Source organism: Nerophis lumbriciformis, linkage group LG17 (genome assembly GCF_033978685.3).
Source record: "Nerophis lumbriciformis linkage group LG17, RoL_Nlum_v2.1, whole genome shotgun sequence".
In the NCBI taxonomy this organism is placed as follows: domain Eukaryota; kingdom Metazoa; phylum Chordata; class Actinopteri; order Syngnathiformes; family Syngnathidae; genus Nerophis; species Nerophis lumbriciformis.
This window is the reverse complement of record NC_084564.2, coordinates 12,772,031-12,789,258: the sequence shown is the minus strand read 5'-3', so window position 1 is coordinate 12,789,258 and position 17,228 is coordinate 12,772,031. Positions and strand designations below refer to the sequence as shown.

Below are 17,228 nucleotides of genomic sequence, written 5' to 3'. Positions count from 1 at the left end.
TTCAGTTTTTGCAGTGTACCATTGGGGTATTTTTTTTTTGTGGCGGAAACTAGCTGTGATAAAAATTTAATTTGAAAATGGGTTCACGAGAAACTTTTTAAAATAGCAACTTATTTTGCGTATCTCAGCAGATGTTTGGGGCCAAGGTTAGATAATTTACATGTCCTTAGTTGGGAAAAGGTTACCCATAAATGTTTGCTGATTGAACTTTAAAGTTAATCAATAAATTTATTTTTTCAAAAAAAACTTCTTTTTTTTATCCAATATACATGTAAGAAGAGTTGTAGACATCAACGTCAGGTTATATAGTAGTTATACAATACAAAGTTCATGTGTAAACAATAAAAAAGGACATCCAAAACAGTGTTTAAATCTCAGTGTTTTAATATATTCAGAAGACAAATAATAATTTAAAAGTGGTCCTTGAGAGAAAACATACTGTGTGTACTTGGGACAAAACAACAAAAAGTTACATAGCTTTGGTTTTAAAAATATTTCTTTGTTCATTTTTTTCAAAGACAGTAGTTGATACAGTAGTTAAAGGCACAGTGATGACAAGTACAGTTAAACTGCAATAATCACAAAGCAGATACATTGTATTAGCAGCATTATGATTAAAAATTTCCTTTAGTGTATTCTTAAAAATAAGGCTGTGAACACAGATTACTACTTACTTGTCAATATATAAAATCATCCAATACATATATTATTTGCTTTACAGTATAATGTTCTCTACATCAAAGACTTGTTTAAACAAAAAGCTTAAGTATTTTAGTTTTTGCCATTTTTTTTACACAAATATTAATAAATATAGAACTATTTTAGTTGAAGGCAAGAGTGGTTGAAGGTGGCGGAAGTTTTATTTATCAGATTTCTCTACTTGTTTCTGTCCGTCCCCTTGCTCCTGAAGCTTGTAGTCCTCCAAAATGGCCTTCGCCGTCTGCTTGCCCGTCCTTTTGGCCACTGCTTTGATGCCCAGGTTTTCGATGTTAAAGGCGGTGACGCCCACATTGATGGCCGAGTTGAAGGCGTGATCGGTGGCCTGGCCCGCCGCCGCGCCGTACCTTTTTGATTGGAGGTTAGATTGGAGTAGCCGGGTTGGAGAGGGAAAATGCGGGACAGAAAAAAAGAGGGTTTGGATGGAATTATTATGAAGACACCAAAGATGGCATGCAGCGTGTTCCAGCATGCATACCAATTTTTGTATTTTTTTTAAAAAAAATTTTAAGGGACCTGGAAATTAAAGGCAGCAATCAAGCAGTGTGGAAGTGATGGAATTAAGCAGAGCCTGCATTTTTTTACTTTGCTGAAACTATATGAATATTCAAAATTGGAGTTGTCCGCACTTTTAGGCATTTGACCCAAATGATTTTAGGGTTTTGTACACACAAACACCGATATTGTTTTATATACAGTACAGGCCAAAAGTTTGGACACACCTTCTCCTCATTCAATGCGTTTTCTTTATTTTCCTGACTATTTTATTCACTATTTGTGAGTTTTTCCCTTGCCCTTATGTGGGCTCTGAACAGAGAATGTCGTTGTGGCTTGTGCAGCCCTTTGAGACACTTGTGATTTGGGGCTATATAAATAAGCATTGTAGATTGTCACTGAAGGCATCAAAACTATGAATGAACACATGTGGAGTTATGTACTCAACACAAAAAGGTGAAATAATGAAAACATGTTTTATATTCTAGTTTCTTCAAAATAGCCACCCTTTGCTCGGATTACTGCTTTGCACACTCTTGGCATTCTCTCGATGAGCTTCAAGCACACCTGTGAAGTGAAAACCATTTCAGGTCACTACCTATTGAAGCTCATCGAGAGAATGCCAAGAGTGGGCAAAGCAGTAATCAGAGCTAAGGGTGGCTATTTTGAAAAAAATAGACTATAAAACATGTTTTCAGTTATTTCACCTTTTTTTGTTAAGTACATAACTCCACATGTGTTCATTCATAGTTTTGACGCCTTCAGTGACAATCTACAATGTAAATAGTCATGGAAAATAAGAAAACGCATTGAATGAGAAGGTGTGTCCAAACTTTTGGCCTGTACTGTATTTGTCCACAAATATTTACTCCCTAGAAATTGTGCTCGATGGTGAAGATCTTTAAGTACTCTCGATGTTTGTGTATGGACTGGTTTACAAGGACCTATGCGACATATTGCCATGATTTTAAACCTTACTTAACACAGACCACAAGTACAGCCGTGCCTTAGATGTTGTAAGCCCCGCTTTTTGGCAAAAGATTTTGGCCAAATTTTGCCCTGGTTTTCGTATTCTGTCTTGGTCATCGTACGTTCAAAAATTGCATGGAACAAACTAGTCTGTTTGCACGCGTAAAAGGTGTGTCCGAACAAAGAATACCATGCGTATCGAAAAAACTCTTCCGCCTGTCTTTCTTTGCTTCGGACCTGCATTCGCCCCGATACATTCTTGGTAGTGGCGTCATGTTCGTAGCGCAATCCAAGATAATTTCTTGACACTGTTTGCTAGCCATTAGAGACGTAATATTTGTAATCTGTGCCAATATTACAAACAAGTTGTAAAGACCCGCAAATCCGAGAGTGACATCATAGTTCGTGACATCATAGGTCAACCGGAAAAGTAATTCAGTTATCCGGGCTAAAATGAAATAAGCACCCCATAGTGTACAGGAGGCACATGGTGTATACCATATTTTTCGGACTATAAGTCGCAGTTTTTTTCCATAGTTTGCGACTAATACTCAGGAGCGACTTACCGTATTTTTCGGAGTATAAATCGCACCGGAGTATAAGTCGCACCTGCCGAAAATGCATAATAAAGAAGGAAAAAAAAACATATATAAATCGCACTGGAGCCCGGCCAAACTATGAAAAAAACTGCGACTTATAGTCCGAAAAATACGGTATGTGTGAAATTATTAACACATTACCGTAAAATATCAAATCATATTATTTAGCTCATTCACGTAAGAGACTAGACGTATAAGATTTCATGGGATTTAGCGATTAGGAGTGACAGATTGTTTGGTAAACGTATAGCATGTTCTATATGTTATAGTTATTTGAATGACTCTTACCATAATATGTTACGTTAACATACCAGGCACGTTCTCAGTTGGTTATTTATGCCTCATATAATGTACACTTATTCAGCCTGTTGGGTCACTATTCTTTATTTATTTTAAATTGCCTTTCAAATGTCTATTTTTGGTGTTGGGTTTTATCAAATCAATTTCCCCAAAAAATGTGACTTATACTCCAGTGCGACTTATATATGTTTTTTTCCTTCTTTACTATGCATTTTCGGCTGGTGCGACTTATACGCCGAAAAATACGATAACCATTAGTCGCATTCGAGAGAGTGCATGGACACTTGGACTTCACTTGTCGGTGAAAAAATACAAAAAAAAAAAGTTTCACAAATCAGACGAATTTACTGCATGGACACGTAGTGAGTAGTGTTTCCTTGCCAAGCGTTTGAGCCGGTGTTTAGTCTGACAAAAAAAGATAACGAAATGTTTTAGATTGATTTTACGTGAATAAATACCCGGTAGTATTGATAGAATTTGGTCAGTGCCTATAAAAGAACCAAATTGGGTACCCATCCCTAGTCTGGAATGGATTCTTTCTTTAAGAAAATGTTGCATTGGTTTTCGTATGATTCAGGTTGTTGTCGCAATTTTTCAAACCGAGCTACGACTGTACTTTAATGAAGTTATTGACTTACGGGTGCTGATTTCTTTCCATGCAGTCAATGGTGTTTTGGCTCTCATAACACGCACAGGCCAAGTGGCCAACATGTGCATGAAAGCTGGGGAGTGTGACTTTATTGTGGACAGATATGTTTTTATTTATTTATTTTAAATGCCAATGGTGCTGATGGAGATTATATTTTTACAAAGAAGTTGCGTCGTAAAATATTCGTAATGGTGTGGCCATGGACTTAATAAGAATTTAATGATTTATGGTAACAAAAAAAACGTGTATGCATATACTTTGGCCCCCACTACCTCGACTCATTAATTACAATATAAATCTCAATGAACATAATTATTGCTATGACAAGTAAGGAAAAGGCAATGAATTCACTTATTTTTTAAAAAGAGGCTCATGTCATGCTTGTTGTTAGTGCAAAGAGTTAAATCGCTTTGTTTTAATCATCAATTGTTGCCATTAGGTGGGTCTAAGATGTTTTGAAGACCCCTAAATCTGCAAAACAAATTGAGGAGGGGGAAATAAATGTGAGCATGCACCACACACACACAGATAATATTAATATTATTATTATTATTAATAATAATAATAATAATGATGAACATGTTCCAGCCAGCATGTTGTGATCTGTGAACCTACTTGTGCTTCACCGTAGTGACGGTCTCTGACGCCACGCTCGTCGCAATGTTTTTGGCCGCCACCTCCAAACCGGTCCACATGGTGGCAAATCCTGGTAAAAAAAAAATTAATTCGAAAACAGATAAGTGGTATATAAAGTAAGTAGATCTACAGTGGTACCTCAACTTAAGAGTGTTTTGGGAAAAGAGCTGCCTCCAAGCTAATTGTTAGGTTGTAAGTTGGAAGCAAAAATTGGAGTTTCAACATCCCCACCATTAGTTAGTGTAGCAAATGTCACAGTGAACCCCGTAAGAGCTGACCATAACATCCGGTCTTACTCACTAGCTTGTAGCTAAAGATGGAAACATATTTGTTTTTCATGGAAATGAAGAAAGTGAGTGTGAAGGAAAAGGCTGCGAAAAAGTGGGTGATATTTAATAAATTAAAGAAATAATCATCATACAAATGGCTGAACGTATAGCCTAATTGGCCAAGCAATTTGAGTGTATCAATGCTAGTCTGCACCATACTGACGCAGAATGAGTCCAACAACAGCCAAAGGTGTTACAATAATATCCAAACGCTGGACATTTATCCATAAAAATATGGCAAAGCTGCTGATGATGTGTTTGAGAGTAAAGCAGCTGGAAGGAGATCTCGTAGCTGTTAAAGTTAAAGTTAAAGTACCAATGGTTGTCCCACACACACACTAGTTGTGGCAAAATTATTCTCTGCATTTGACCCATCACCCTTGATCCCCCCTGGGAGGTGAGGGGAGCAATGAGCAGCAGCGGTGGCTGAATAATTTTTGGTGATTCAACCCCCAATTCCACTCCCCCATGCAAATGCTGTACATTATTATTACATACAACTACTGTAGTGGTTTGTACTACATTCTATTGTATTGTTTTTATACAATATTTTTTTCATCTAAAAGTTTATTTTTAAAACGGAATGTTACATGTTAAAATGGCGGCTGTTTTGGGGGTCTAAGCACCAACTGAATTGATTTCAATTCATTTCTATGGTAGATGTTGATTATAGATACAAGTGTTTTGAGTCAACAGTGCTATCACAGAACTAATTAAGTTAAAGTTAAAGTACCAATGATTGTCACACACACACGAGTTGTGGTGAAATTTGTCCTCTGCATTTGACCCATCCCCTTGTTGAGGTGAGGTGAGGGGAGCAGTGGGCAGCAGCGGTGCCGCGCCCGGTAATCATTTTTGGTGATTTGATAATTAGACTTGTAAGTTGAGGTAGTGCTGTCTCGAGCTGAAGTGTGGGTGCTGATCTACCTTGCACTCCACTGGCGGCCACCACCATGGCACCGTCTATGTTCGAACGCCCATCCTTGTCTTTCCGCATGGACTCCGGAATGAGCTTCCCCCCGTGTTTCTTCACGTGCGGCGCCAGCTCCCGGCCCACGCAGCCGGCGACAGTGCACACGCCGTCCACTGCAGTGACACAGCACCGGTCAGTCAAAGCCAAAAGCCAGATGGCAGTGAAACATGCTGATGCTGCTAAGGAGGAGGTCACCTAGAAACTGGCTGACTTTGACAGCTCCACCCGTGGCCTGCTTGGCAACATGAAGGCCTTTGGTGACGGTGGGACTGACGTGGGCCGGCTTGTCCTCGGGTGTGATGTGCTCTCGGAGTTTAGACGCCCCCTTGTGGACGGCCTTGCCTGTGAACTCGGCTCCTTTGACCAGACCCCAGCTCAACCAGGACGCGCCTGAGACAAAATGATTCCATTGTTGTCTTTGTGTTAACAATGTGGCCCTCCTCTTCTTCATGCTGCTGTGATGTCACACTACTTAGATCAGGGGTGTCCAAACATTTAACACAGAGGGCCGCACACTGAAAAATGAAAGCATTTTGATATTTTTCATTATCAAAACCAATACAACATAAAATATTATTTTAGGGCTCCCCTCAGGTTTGGTCCCAGGGGACCCAAAAGTGTCTCAGTCATTAAATTTTTGTATAAATAAGTCATATATTATTATTTTTATTTTTTTATTCTACACTTACAGTAAATCTCTTGGTCAACTTTAGGTCCATTTGTCTATACCAGTGGTTCTTAACCTTGTTGAAGGTACCGAACCCCACCAGTTTCATATGCGCATTCACCGAACCCTTCTTTAGTGAAAAATTAAATATTGTTTTTTTCAAAAGTTATATGTTTTTGGTAACACTTTAGTATGGGGAACATATGCTAAGTAACAAAGACTTAATTTTGAGTTTTTTGGACACTAGGGGAACATATTCTAAGTAACAAAGACTTAATTTTGAGTTATTTGGTTAGGGTTAGGGTTAGAGGGTTAGGGCCAGGGTTAGAGGGTTAGGGTTATAATAAGGTCATGCCGAATAAGGCATTAATAAGTACTTAATAATGACTAGTTAAGAGCCAATATGTTACTAATTTGCATGTTAATAAGCAAATAATTAATGGTGAATGTGTTCCCCATACTAAAGTGTTACCATGTTTTTTTACTGGTGCACAAAATGAACCGTGCATGAACATCACCTTGTGCAAAGAACAAAACCAACACAGTACATAAACTCACAACAAATTACACACCTGCAAATCATTGTGACTTCTGCTGTTGCCGTATCCGTAATACGCCGACAGGGAGAAGTTTTTATTTACACGATGAGTCGGGTTCGATCGAACCCAGGTTAAGAACCACTGGTCTATACATACGTACATACATACATACATACACACATATATATATATATATATATATATATTTTTTTTTTTTTTTTTATGCCCATTTTGTCTAAGACACTCCTGATTTGTATGACTGAAACACAAAATATAAATTGTTTTACCCAAAAAACATCCCAAAGTGGAATATTTGATATGAAATAATTGGAGCCTTAAATAAGTCAATCATTCATAACACCATTGATTTTAATTCATTATTTGTTGAACAACAGTTTAATAAAAAATAAAAATAAAAATCCCACAAAAATTTACAGGGATCCAAAAGAGCCCAACTCATTTTTTTTAATTTTTTTTTTATTTCAACACGTAAATCTCTAGAACAACTTCAGACCTAAATTTTTATATTTTTTCTAATGTTTTTGTAATGTGTTTGTTTTTGTCAAAGAAAACTTTTTTTTTATATTGCAAACACGTAAAATATGCAATATTTCCCCGAAAAAATATTCCAAAGCATACAAAAGAGTGTGAGCGGTACCTGAACCCTATGGTCTGTCAAAGTAGAATTTTTATGTGAAGTAATTGGATAGGTCAATACTTCGTAACAATGTCGATATTGATTCATTATTATTGTTTAAGACAGCTTTAAAAAGAAAAAGCAGTCTGCATGGCATCTTTGTTTTATTAGAGTCATTCATCTGTTTACTCTCTTATTCTACTTTTTTATGCTGTTTTTAACTGTATTTTTTTTTGTGTACCACAGGCCGGTATAAAACTAGCTGTGGACACCTTGAATGTAGATGAGAGTCCTGCAGTAAAAACACTAGTTGTAACACTTTACCGGTCAGGATGCCACTGGCCACCGTCTCGCTCCATGCGGGTAGAGCCTGGTCGTCCCCCTCTGCCGCCGCTGCCTCCTCCGCTGACTTCTCCTCCGCCGCCGCTTCGGTTTCTTCCGGCGTAACAATGGGCACTTTGTGGCTGAGATTATCATGCTCGGCGGCTTCAACAGGAGCCTGATGAAACAAACACATCACATGAGTCAGTCCCCAACCACCTTTCGACAGCTCGATGCTCGTCTCCTTGCGACACTGCTCCAGTAAAAGCTCCTCTGGTCACGCTCTTGTCACAAAGCTGCAATTGTTTGGAGAAAACACTTCATTCTGCGCCGGAAGCCTCCAGTCTCCCACTCGTTTTATTCCAGGAAGAGAAAAAGTGCCTACTTGCTGACGCGGGATCAGCTCCATCAGTGAAGAAACCCCACATCAAAACAGTGACCTTGCGTGGCGTCACAGCTGAGGCGCTCAGCTCGTTCCAACTACTTGCTGCTAAGAGTATTAGCGCGGTTTAATTGGCAAATCCCGACACTGCTGAGACAGACCTTGCGACGTGACCCAATCTAATGAGCGGAGATGGTCATTTGAAGACATTCCTTTAAGGATGATGGGTCAATCTTGTTTTGGTTCTATTCATTAATGTTATATTTTACTTTTCTCTATACCGGTCCTTCTCAAAGAGTTGGACAGGCCCCTGGGGAACACGCTTTATCAGTACCATGCTTCAAACCCTGCTTCGAAAAGCTGTGCATTCCAAAACGTGCTCATTGTAGCAATTAATTCTGACTCCCTGATTTTGATATGGGGGAAAAAAAATTCCATCCATCCATCCATTTTCTACCGCTTATTCCCTTTGGGGTCGCTGGAGCCTATCTCAGCTACAATCGGGCGGAAGGCGGGGTACACCCTGGACAAGTCGCCACCTCATCGCAGGGCCAACACAGATAGACAGACAACATTCACACTCACATCCACACACTAGGGCCCATTTAGTGTTGCCAATCAACTTATCCCCAGGTGCATGTCTTTGGAGGTGGGAGGAAGCCGGAGTACCCGGAGGGAACCCACGCAGTCACGGGGAGGACATGCAAACTCCACACAGAAAGATCCCGAGCCCGGGATTGAACCCAAGACTACTCAGGACCTTCGTATTGTGAGGCAGATGCACTAACCCCTCTGCCACCGTGAAGCCCGGAAAAGCCGGAAAAAAAATTGGTTTGATAATTTTTGTTTTGTAGGTTAAAGTGTTTTTATATTATGCTCCTGAGTTAATTTGAATTTAATAGTATTCATTGAGTTTATTTTATTTTATTTTTCTGTATCAATTGGTTTAAGTCGGTTAAAAAATGTTTATCGTTTAAATAGGGAAGTAATTATGTAATTTTAATTTTAGGCAAATATTTTTATAAAAAAATATTCAAAATATTTTAGTTACAGACTTCTTTTTTGTAAGTTAATCTATATTTCTTTCTTTTTTCATTTATTTAATGCAATAAAGATATAATGTTATGCAAAGGTATACTTATAACTAGGGATGTCCGATAATGGGTTTTTGCCGATATCCGTTATTGTCCAACTCTTTAATTACCGATACCGATATCAACCAATACTGATATCAACCGATATATACAGTCGTGGAATTAACACATTATTATGCCTAATTTGGACAACCAGGTATGGTGAAGATAAGGTCCTTTAAAAAAATTTTTATATAATAAAATAATATAAATAAATTAAAAACATATTCTTGAATAAAAAAGAAAGTAAAACAATATAAAAACAGTTACATAGAAACTAGTAATTAATGAAAATGAGTAAAATTAACTGTTAAAGGTTAGTACTATTAGTGGACCAGCAGCACGCACAATCATGTGTGCTTACGGACTGTATCCCTTGCAGACTGTATTGATATATATTGATATATAATGTAGGAACCAGAATATTAATAACAGAAAGAAACAACCCTTTTGTGTGAATGACTGTGAATGGGGTAGGGAGTTTTTTTGGGTTGGTGTACTAATTGTAAGTGTATCTTATGTTTTTTATGTTGATTTAATAAAAAATAAAAATAAAAATAAATAACCGATACCGATATTTTCCGATATTACATTTTAAAGCATTTATCGACATCTCTACTTATAACAATTTGATACACAAATGGTACCCGTTCATAGTCGCAGTGGAGATTGTGTGGCGGGGGGAGCGAAATTCTTCTTCTTGGGAGGGGGCATAACAGAAAATAATTGAGAAGCACTGCTCTACACTAAAATGTGTTTCACGAACCCCCCTCTAATTCTATAAACATAATCTATCATGTCTATAATTATTTGTTTGTTTAAGAAGCAATCACATGTGCCCTCTGCTGGTTGTTGCCTGGTAGTTCCATCCATCCATCCATTTTCTATTACATTTTTTTTTTTTTTTACACTGATTTTTTTTAGTTTGAATTTTGTGAACTGATTTTTTTTTTTTTTTTTTACATCAAATTATGCTGACAATTTTAATACATTTTAATTTCATAATTTAATTTATTTAACGGACGTGGGCCTTGAGTTTTGAAGCAACAAATATTTCTGCACTGAATTCTTTTACATTTAATTATTATACACTGATTTTTAAAAACACTTTATTTAAACAAACTTGATTTTTAGCCACACTCATTTTCTCCACAAATTCGATCAAATGATGCTGACAATTTCACCAAATAATAATTTGCGAGCAAAATGTGTGTTTGTTAAAATCATTTCAGTGTAAAAAAAAAATCAGGGCAGGAATATTTGTTGCTTCAAAACTCAAGACCTACTCCCTGTAAATCAGAATAATTTATGAAAATAAATTTAATGAAAATGTATTGAAATTGTCAGCATTATTTCATGTGAAAAAAACTCAGTTCACAAAATTCTAAACAAAATTGGTTACATCAATTCAGGGTCCAAAAAAGTGAAATACATTAGACCACCATCAAGTTGAAATAACTCCTCATATGACAGCTTTAAGTTATTATAATCAACACGTCTCAAGATATGGCAACATTCTTCAGTAAAATAAGCAATTATGCCAATTCCTCGCCTCTCTCATCAATCGGACAGACCTTATATCATATTGACACAGCAGGGGATTAATGAATGTTGGCCCTTGCATACAAAAGGGTGTGAGCAGTACCTGAACCCTGAGGTCTGTCATCTGAGACAGCAGATCCTGGAACAGCTCTCTGTCGGCAGCAGGCAGCTCAGAAGACAGAACCACTCCCACAAAATGGCCTGGCGCCGGCGCCATCATGTCGGGGAACATGAACACTCCGGTGTTGCACAGCAAGGCCGGGGAGTTTGTCGACACGAGCGGGTACAGCCAGTCGCACACCTGCCGGGGAGAGGATTGATTAATTGATGGATTGTTTAGTGTACAAGCGCGTTTACATGAAGGGAGTACAGATTTGAGGGGACCTGAAGCAGGCTGCCGCACGCCTAACAGGTTTATGGGGCATCGCTGAGTGTGTCGTTATTACACATAATAACTTTCACTCACTGCTGTGATGTCATCTGCTGCCTGGAGCACCTGGGAAAATCCCCATTGAAGAGTCAAATATAGTACGTCTTTGTTTTAAATATTACAGTAAAGCCCTTTATTCTTATATTATTATACTTTGGATTTATTCCCATCTTCTGGTTAAAAGACCTCTCGCCTGATTGTTTACTATTGACTTTTACGAGTTATGTACGTCAGGGCAAGACCACTCACATGACTCGTGAATAACTGGCCAGAACATTAAGTAGGACGCCACAGTCAATCGAGGTCCAATACAAGAAGAGATGCATGAAAAATTCTGACGTCGCGTAGAAAATAATGCTCAGTGATTGGTTTTCATATAACGATGCGTTTTGTGGTTGTAGTTTGCAGTGGTGTTGCGCTACACTCAACATTTGTGTTTGAAAATGGGATTTTTCCACTTCTGATACGACACCAATATTGGCTGATACCGATGCGATATAGCAGCACAAATCATACATACATTTATTATTTTGTGGTGTGGAATGTTAGAAAATGTTTAATCCAGTGAAATGATCCAAACAGAGAACAATGGTAGGTAGGGGTGTGCACCTACCGATTCTAACTGATTCCGATTTCTGGGGTTATGATTCGGTTCAGGATTGATTCCCGAGTCAACATGATTCTCGATTCAAACCGATTCTTGCAGCGTATCATGTGGTGTGATAATTATAATGACATTTTTTCACAACAAGTTACAGGTTAGAAAAGCCATTTTCTAGTTGCATGGAAATGGCCTAAAAATCTATTTAAAAAAATTGATTCTTATGAACAAAAATCTTTAATTGAGGTTGATTGGCAACACTAAATTGGCCCTAGTGTGTGAATGTGAGTGTGAATGTTGTCTGTCTATCTGTGTTGGCCCTGCGATGAGGTAGTGACTTGTCCAGGGTGTATACCGCCTTCCGCCTGATTGTAGCTGAGATAGGCTCCAGCACCCCCCGCGACCCCGAAAGGGACAAACGGTAGAAAATGGATGCATGGATGGATTTAGAATCGTGATAAATAAGAATCTAACTCGAATGTGAATCGATTTTTTGTGCACCCCTAATGGTAAGCATGAAAAGTACAAACATAACCATCTGGAATGGACTTATGCTGTCTTTAAGTTGAAGTAGTGTGGTACTGTAATTGTTTTTCGGCGACACCTAGTGGCCACAATATTTCATTAAGTTAAGATAATGACGCAGCAGATAAGGGGTCTCAAATATATTTTGTTGCACTTAACTTCATAGATCAGTGTAATTGTGGTCCGTGCACGCTGGGCGGCTAACAGTTAAATATATTTTAGTCTTCTTGAAACCCACTACCACACGTGTCAAACTCAAAGCCTGGGGGCCAGATCGTTTCAAGTGGCCCCCGAAAGACTGGAAATACAGTATATTGTGTCAATAAAGCACTTCATCTTTTTCTTACTGAATGTATTCATTCTCTCCATTTTAACGTATTTTAAAATGAAATATCTAACCCTCCAAAAAACATCATATTAACACATATTCCAAAAACATTTTTGTTAAAATAAAAATAAAAAATACTTAAATATCTGTTGTTACCCTGACTTACAATGATAAAGCAAGTTATCCTTAAATTTGTATGTAAACAACTTACACTATCAAATGCTTAGGTAATTGTGTAATAATATGAGGCGATAATACATTAAAATTCATATTTATTTTTACTGTTTCTAACGCAGCAATAACACAAAAACCGCCTAACAACACTCATTGGGCAACACAAAGAGCAACTTCCTTTAGCAAGTTTTCTGCAAATTGAATGATGCGGACACGTTTGTTGCTGGAAACTCTCTAATATACTTTAGATACTTTGTATGTGTAAGTAATATGCAACTATTATCATTTGATACTTGTTTATATTGACAAATGTGCTGTTTTAGACCACAATATTGTTCAGTTAAGGACACTTAACACGTGTGTCTAGCTTGTGTGCTTAGCTGTTGTGTAGCTGCTAGCTCCTAGTAGCCTACCATGTTTACATTTTGTAAATGACTTGACTAAAATGGAAGAAAAAACAACAACTTTGTGTGCTTATTGGAGGACATTTAGATCAGTGCTTTTCAACCACTGTGCCGCAGCACACTGGCGTGCCGTGAGATACAGTCTGGTGGGCCGTGGGAGATTATCTAATTTCACCTATTTGGGTTAAAAATTATTTTTGCATCCAGTAATTATAGTCTGCAAATTATGTGTTGTTGTTGAGTGTCGATACTGTCTAGAGCTCGGCAGAGTAACGGTGTAATACTCTTCTATATCAGTAGGTGGCAGCCGGTAGCTAATTCCTTTGGAGGCAGCATGCAAGTAAAAAGGTATCTAATGCTTAAACCAAAAATAAACAAAAGGCTAGTGCCCCTAAGACAAAAGCTTTGAAACTTAGGGAAGGCTATGCAGAACTAAACTAAAACTGAACTGGCTACAAAGTAAACAAAAACTGAATGCTGGACGACAGTAAAGACTTACAGTGTGTGGAGCAGACAGCGTCCATAAAGTACATCCGAACATGACATTACAATCAACAATGTCCCCACAAAGAAGGATAAAAACAACTGAAATATTTTCGATTGCTAAAACAAAGTAGCTGCGGGAAATATCGCTCAAAGGAAGACATGAAACTGCTACAGGAAAATACCAAAAAAAGATAAAAAGCCACCAAAATAGGAGCGCAAGACAAGAACTAAAACACTACACACAGGAAAACAGCATAAAACTCAAAATAAGTAACGGCGTGATGTGACAGGTCGTGACAGTACACCTACTTCGAGACAAGAGCTATAGTGATGAATGGTTGGTTATGCTTTAAAGTCATATCCAACAATTGCGACAACGACTTTTTATTGTCAACTGAGTTTAATTTTTTAATGATTTCTGCTGGTGGTGTGCCTGCAGATTTTTTCGACGCACAAAATGTGCCTTGGCTCAAAAAAGGTTGAAAAACACTGATTGAGATGTTAACTGGCTGTCCAGCTTTGCACAAGTAAACACGCTGCAGGGCCGCTTGTAACGCAGATTTTACGTGCAAGCCAATATAGTTCGATACTTGTTTATTTGCTAATATTAGACTAGACTAGACTTCCTTTTTATTGCCATTCAAATTTGAACTTTACAGCACAGATAAGAACGAAATTTCGTTACATAAGCTCATGGTAGTGCAGGATAAAAAAGCAATAAGGTGCATATATAAATAAATAAATATATATATAAATAATATATCAAATAAATATACATGTATAAATATATATAAATAAATAGATTACTGTACAGATAAATATATTGCACTTTTTCAATATATTTATCTGTTATATTGGAGTGATATCTGCAATTGTTACAGTGTATTCCCAAGGGGGCCAAGTGGAGCTGTATCCCAGCAAGAAAGCTTGCTGTGTGAAGCTGCTGACAATCACTTACTGCCACCTACAGGACTGAAGTGGGACAGTATCGCCCAGCATGTCACAATTTTCCATAAAAATCAGTCCGAGACATGCCAGTGATTGTTTGCGGTGCATGTAGTTATTATTGTAAAGGGATAATTGTAATAAAGCTCTTTTACTAAATGACATTAGTTGGTGCAGGTGTGCCTAATGAAGTGGCCAATGAGTTGACTCTCCATAATCGGGTTACACTTGTGTCGATTTTCTTAACAGATACCTGCAGGAAAGCTGGAGGTCTGTCGGGCATCGTCTCAGAGTGATCGCTGGTGAACTTGACCAGTCGCAGGTAGCCCGGGTAGGAGGGGGCGCTCACATGGCCCTCGGGGGTCACGAAGAATATCTGCACGCCCTGAGGGATGCACAGCAGCTCCTCCGCGTCCTCGCCCATGCTCTGCGGGGACGACGAGGAGGTTGACGTCCGGCTGTAAAACTCGTCACCCACCAGTGAAAGCTCGCCTGATTCGGTCCCGTACGAGATGGAGAGGTGACCCTCGACAGCTTGGGGCGAGTACGCCGGGGGATGCTCACTCCCTGGGAGCGGAGGGCGGGGCCTCTGCGGCTTTTCTTTGGCTGGTATTTTTGGGTAGAGGCTTTCAGAAGGCTGCTCGGCGGGCCCCTCTGCGGCGGTAGCGGTCTCCAGTATGGCGAGACGAGTGGTGATGTTGTTGAGGGTCTCCTGCATTTTCTTCTGCATCTGTCGGGCCGACTCCCAGGAGCTGCCTGTGCATTCATCGCCCCGCGAGGGCACGCTGATGCCCCGGAGAAGGTGGTGTCGACCCTTCTTGTACAGCTCCAGAGCCTGGCTCGGGTCTCCGGCTTCATCGGCTGTCAGACCTTTGTTGATGCACTCAAAGCCTCTCTCGTAGCCATCTTTAATCACCTCGAGCCTTGCACGGTCAAATGCATCTTGTTTGGCTTTCTCCATTACCTATAAAATATATTAAAAAAAACGTCAACAATTCAACATTTCATACACTGGTATTCTGTGTACAACCACGGATGACTATTTAGCAGTCTAGTGTAGTATTTTGCAGTGAATTATGTTACACACCACTCAAAAATAAACTTAAACCACCAAATATCGTATTTTTCGCTTTTATTTGAAATGTTAATGAAGGTTATTGGAAGTAGTTTAAAAAAAAAATCCCACACAATTAGCTGACAGGTCTGTTGTTTTTAGCTAGCTAGCATTAGCTCCCCGTTATGTCGTAACGGTGCAACTTACCCAAATACAGTTGTTACGGCTCCGGGCGTCTAAATGCAGCAGTTAGCGACACTGCAGTGACTGCGTCACCCCTGTCTATTGTTTTAGTAAACCTTGACACCGACCACTCTATCAAGAGATATGATGCAATTAATCAGTGTCGACCTTTTAATCCCGTAGCACATGATATCCGCCCTGAGTTTAGACTTTTATTGTGACACTTCCAAACCGGAAGTAGCGTAAATTTGCGTCGGAGCAACCTTTTTCTAAATGTCTGTGCTTGTTTGTAATTTATTCTAACAACGTCATTCCGAACTGTATCATTACATTAATACGCTACGCATACATAGGAGTATCAGTTGCACGAGAAGGAAGTCAAGGGAATAAACACATTTGTTAATTTGAAGGCTGTGAACCGGAAACGGGAGTGCTACACTCCAGTCCTTTAGATGGCGGTATTGCACACACAGTCACCGGTTGCCATTGCCAATCAATCGATCCAGAACACAGGAACTATACTGAACGCTTATTAAATAAAATGATTACGATTAATTACATTATGAGTGTAGAAATTACTCGTCGTCATGTTGGAGAAATCTAAGTTTGTGTGCCAATAAAGTTGGCGTATATCATTAGTTTTTACAACACTTCTTAATAGTTTCAAATTAAAAATGGGAACGCCATCGCTAAAAGGCAACACTGATTCAATAATCAGTAAAAAAAAAACAACGATTTTCTGCAAGTTAAAGTTAAAGTTAAAGTACCAATGATTGTCACACACACACACTAGGTGTGGCGAAATTATTCTCTGCATTTGACCCATCACCCTTGATCACCCCCTGGGAGGTGAGGGGAGCAGTGGGCAGCAGCGGTGGCCGCGCCCGGGAATCATTTTTGGTGATTTAACCCCCAATTCCAACCCTTGATGCAGAGTGCCAATTAAGCAGGGCGGTAATGGGTCCCATTTTTATAGTCTTTGGTATGACTTGGCCAGGGTTTGAACTCACAACCTACCGATCTCAGGGCGGTAAAAAAACGATTCGGAAGTAAAACAATATGTATTTTCTGCAACAAAAAACACAATTCGCAAGTAAATAAAACCCTTTTCTGCAAGTAAAAAAAACGGTTTGCATGCACTTTTGTAAAAAAAAACAAAAAACAAATTGTTTTTGTATGTAAGGGAGAAACAATTTTGCAAGTAAAAACA

At 38.9% G+C, this 17,228-nt stretch overlaps 1 protein-coding gene across 2 annotated transcripts; it reads right to left on the bottom strand.

The window, feature by feature from the left end:
* Nucleotides 1–361: 361 nt before the first annotated feature.
* LOC133614515 (spartin-like) lies at nucleotides 362–16,486 on the bottom strand. Of its 2 annotated transcripts, none has more exons than XM_061972515.1 (8): nucleotides 16,043–16,295; nucleotides 15,035–15,745; nucleotides 10,992–11,189; nucleotides 7,835–8,009; nucleotides 5,863–6,057; nucleotides 5,622–5,780; nucleotides 4,345–4,435; nucleotides 362–1,064 (listed from the first exon to the last, which is right to left on the bottom strand). In XM_061972515.1, exons 2-8 carry the CDS (start codon nucleotides 15,740–15,742, stop codon nucleotides 860–862), a joined length of 1,731 nt encoding a protein of 576 aa, XP_061828499.1. In that variant the 5' UTR covers nucleotides 15,743–15,745; nucleotides 16,043–16,295; the 3' UTR covers nucleotides 362–859. The 2 variants fall into 2 exon arrangements, with proteins under 2 accessions (XP_061828499.1, XP_061828500.1); XM_061972516.2 differs by lacking the exon at nucleotides 362–1,064 and adding an exon at nucleotides 1,978–4,200 and having other exon boundaries at nucleotides 16,043–16,486.
* Between the last annotated feature and the right edge of the window lie 742 nt (nucleotides 16,487–17,228).

Excerpts from the sequence above, each read along its gene's own strand:
- LOC133614515 (XM_061972515.1), bottom strand. The coding sequence starts at position 15,742 with ATGGAGAAAGCCAAACAAGATGCATTTGACCGTGCAAGGCTCGAGGTG. Across the intron at positions 5,781-5,862 it reads CAAAGTCAGCCAGTTTCTAG|TGGACGGCGTGTGCACTGTC; the intron begins GTGACCTCCTCC and ends GTGTCACTGCAG. Across the intron at positions 1,065-4,344 it reads GTCACTACGGTGAAGCACAA|GTACGGCGCGGCGGCGGGCC; the intron begins GTAGGTTCACAG and ends CCAATCAAAAAG.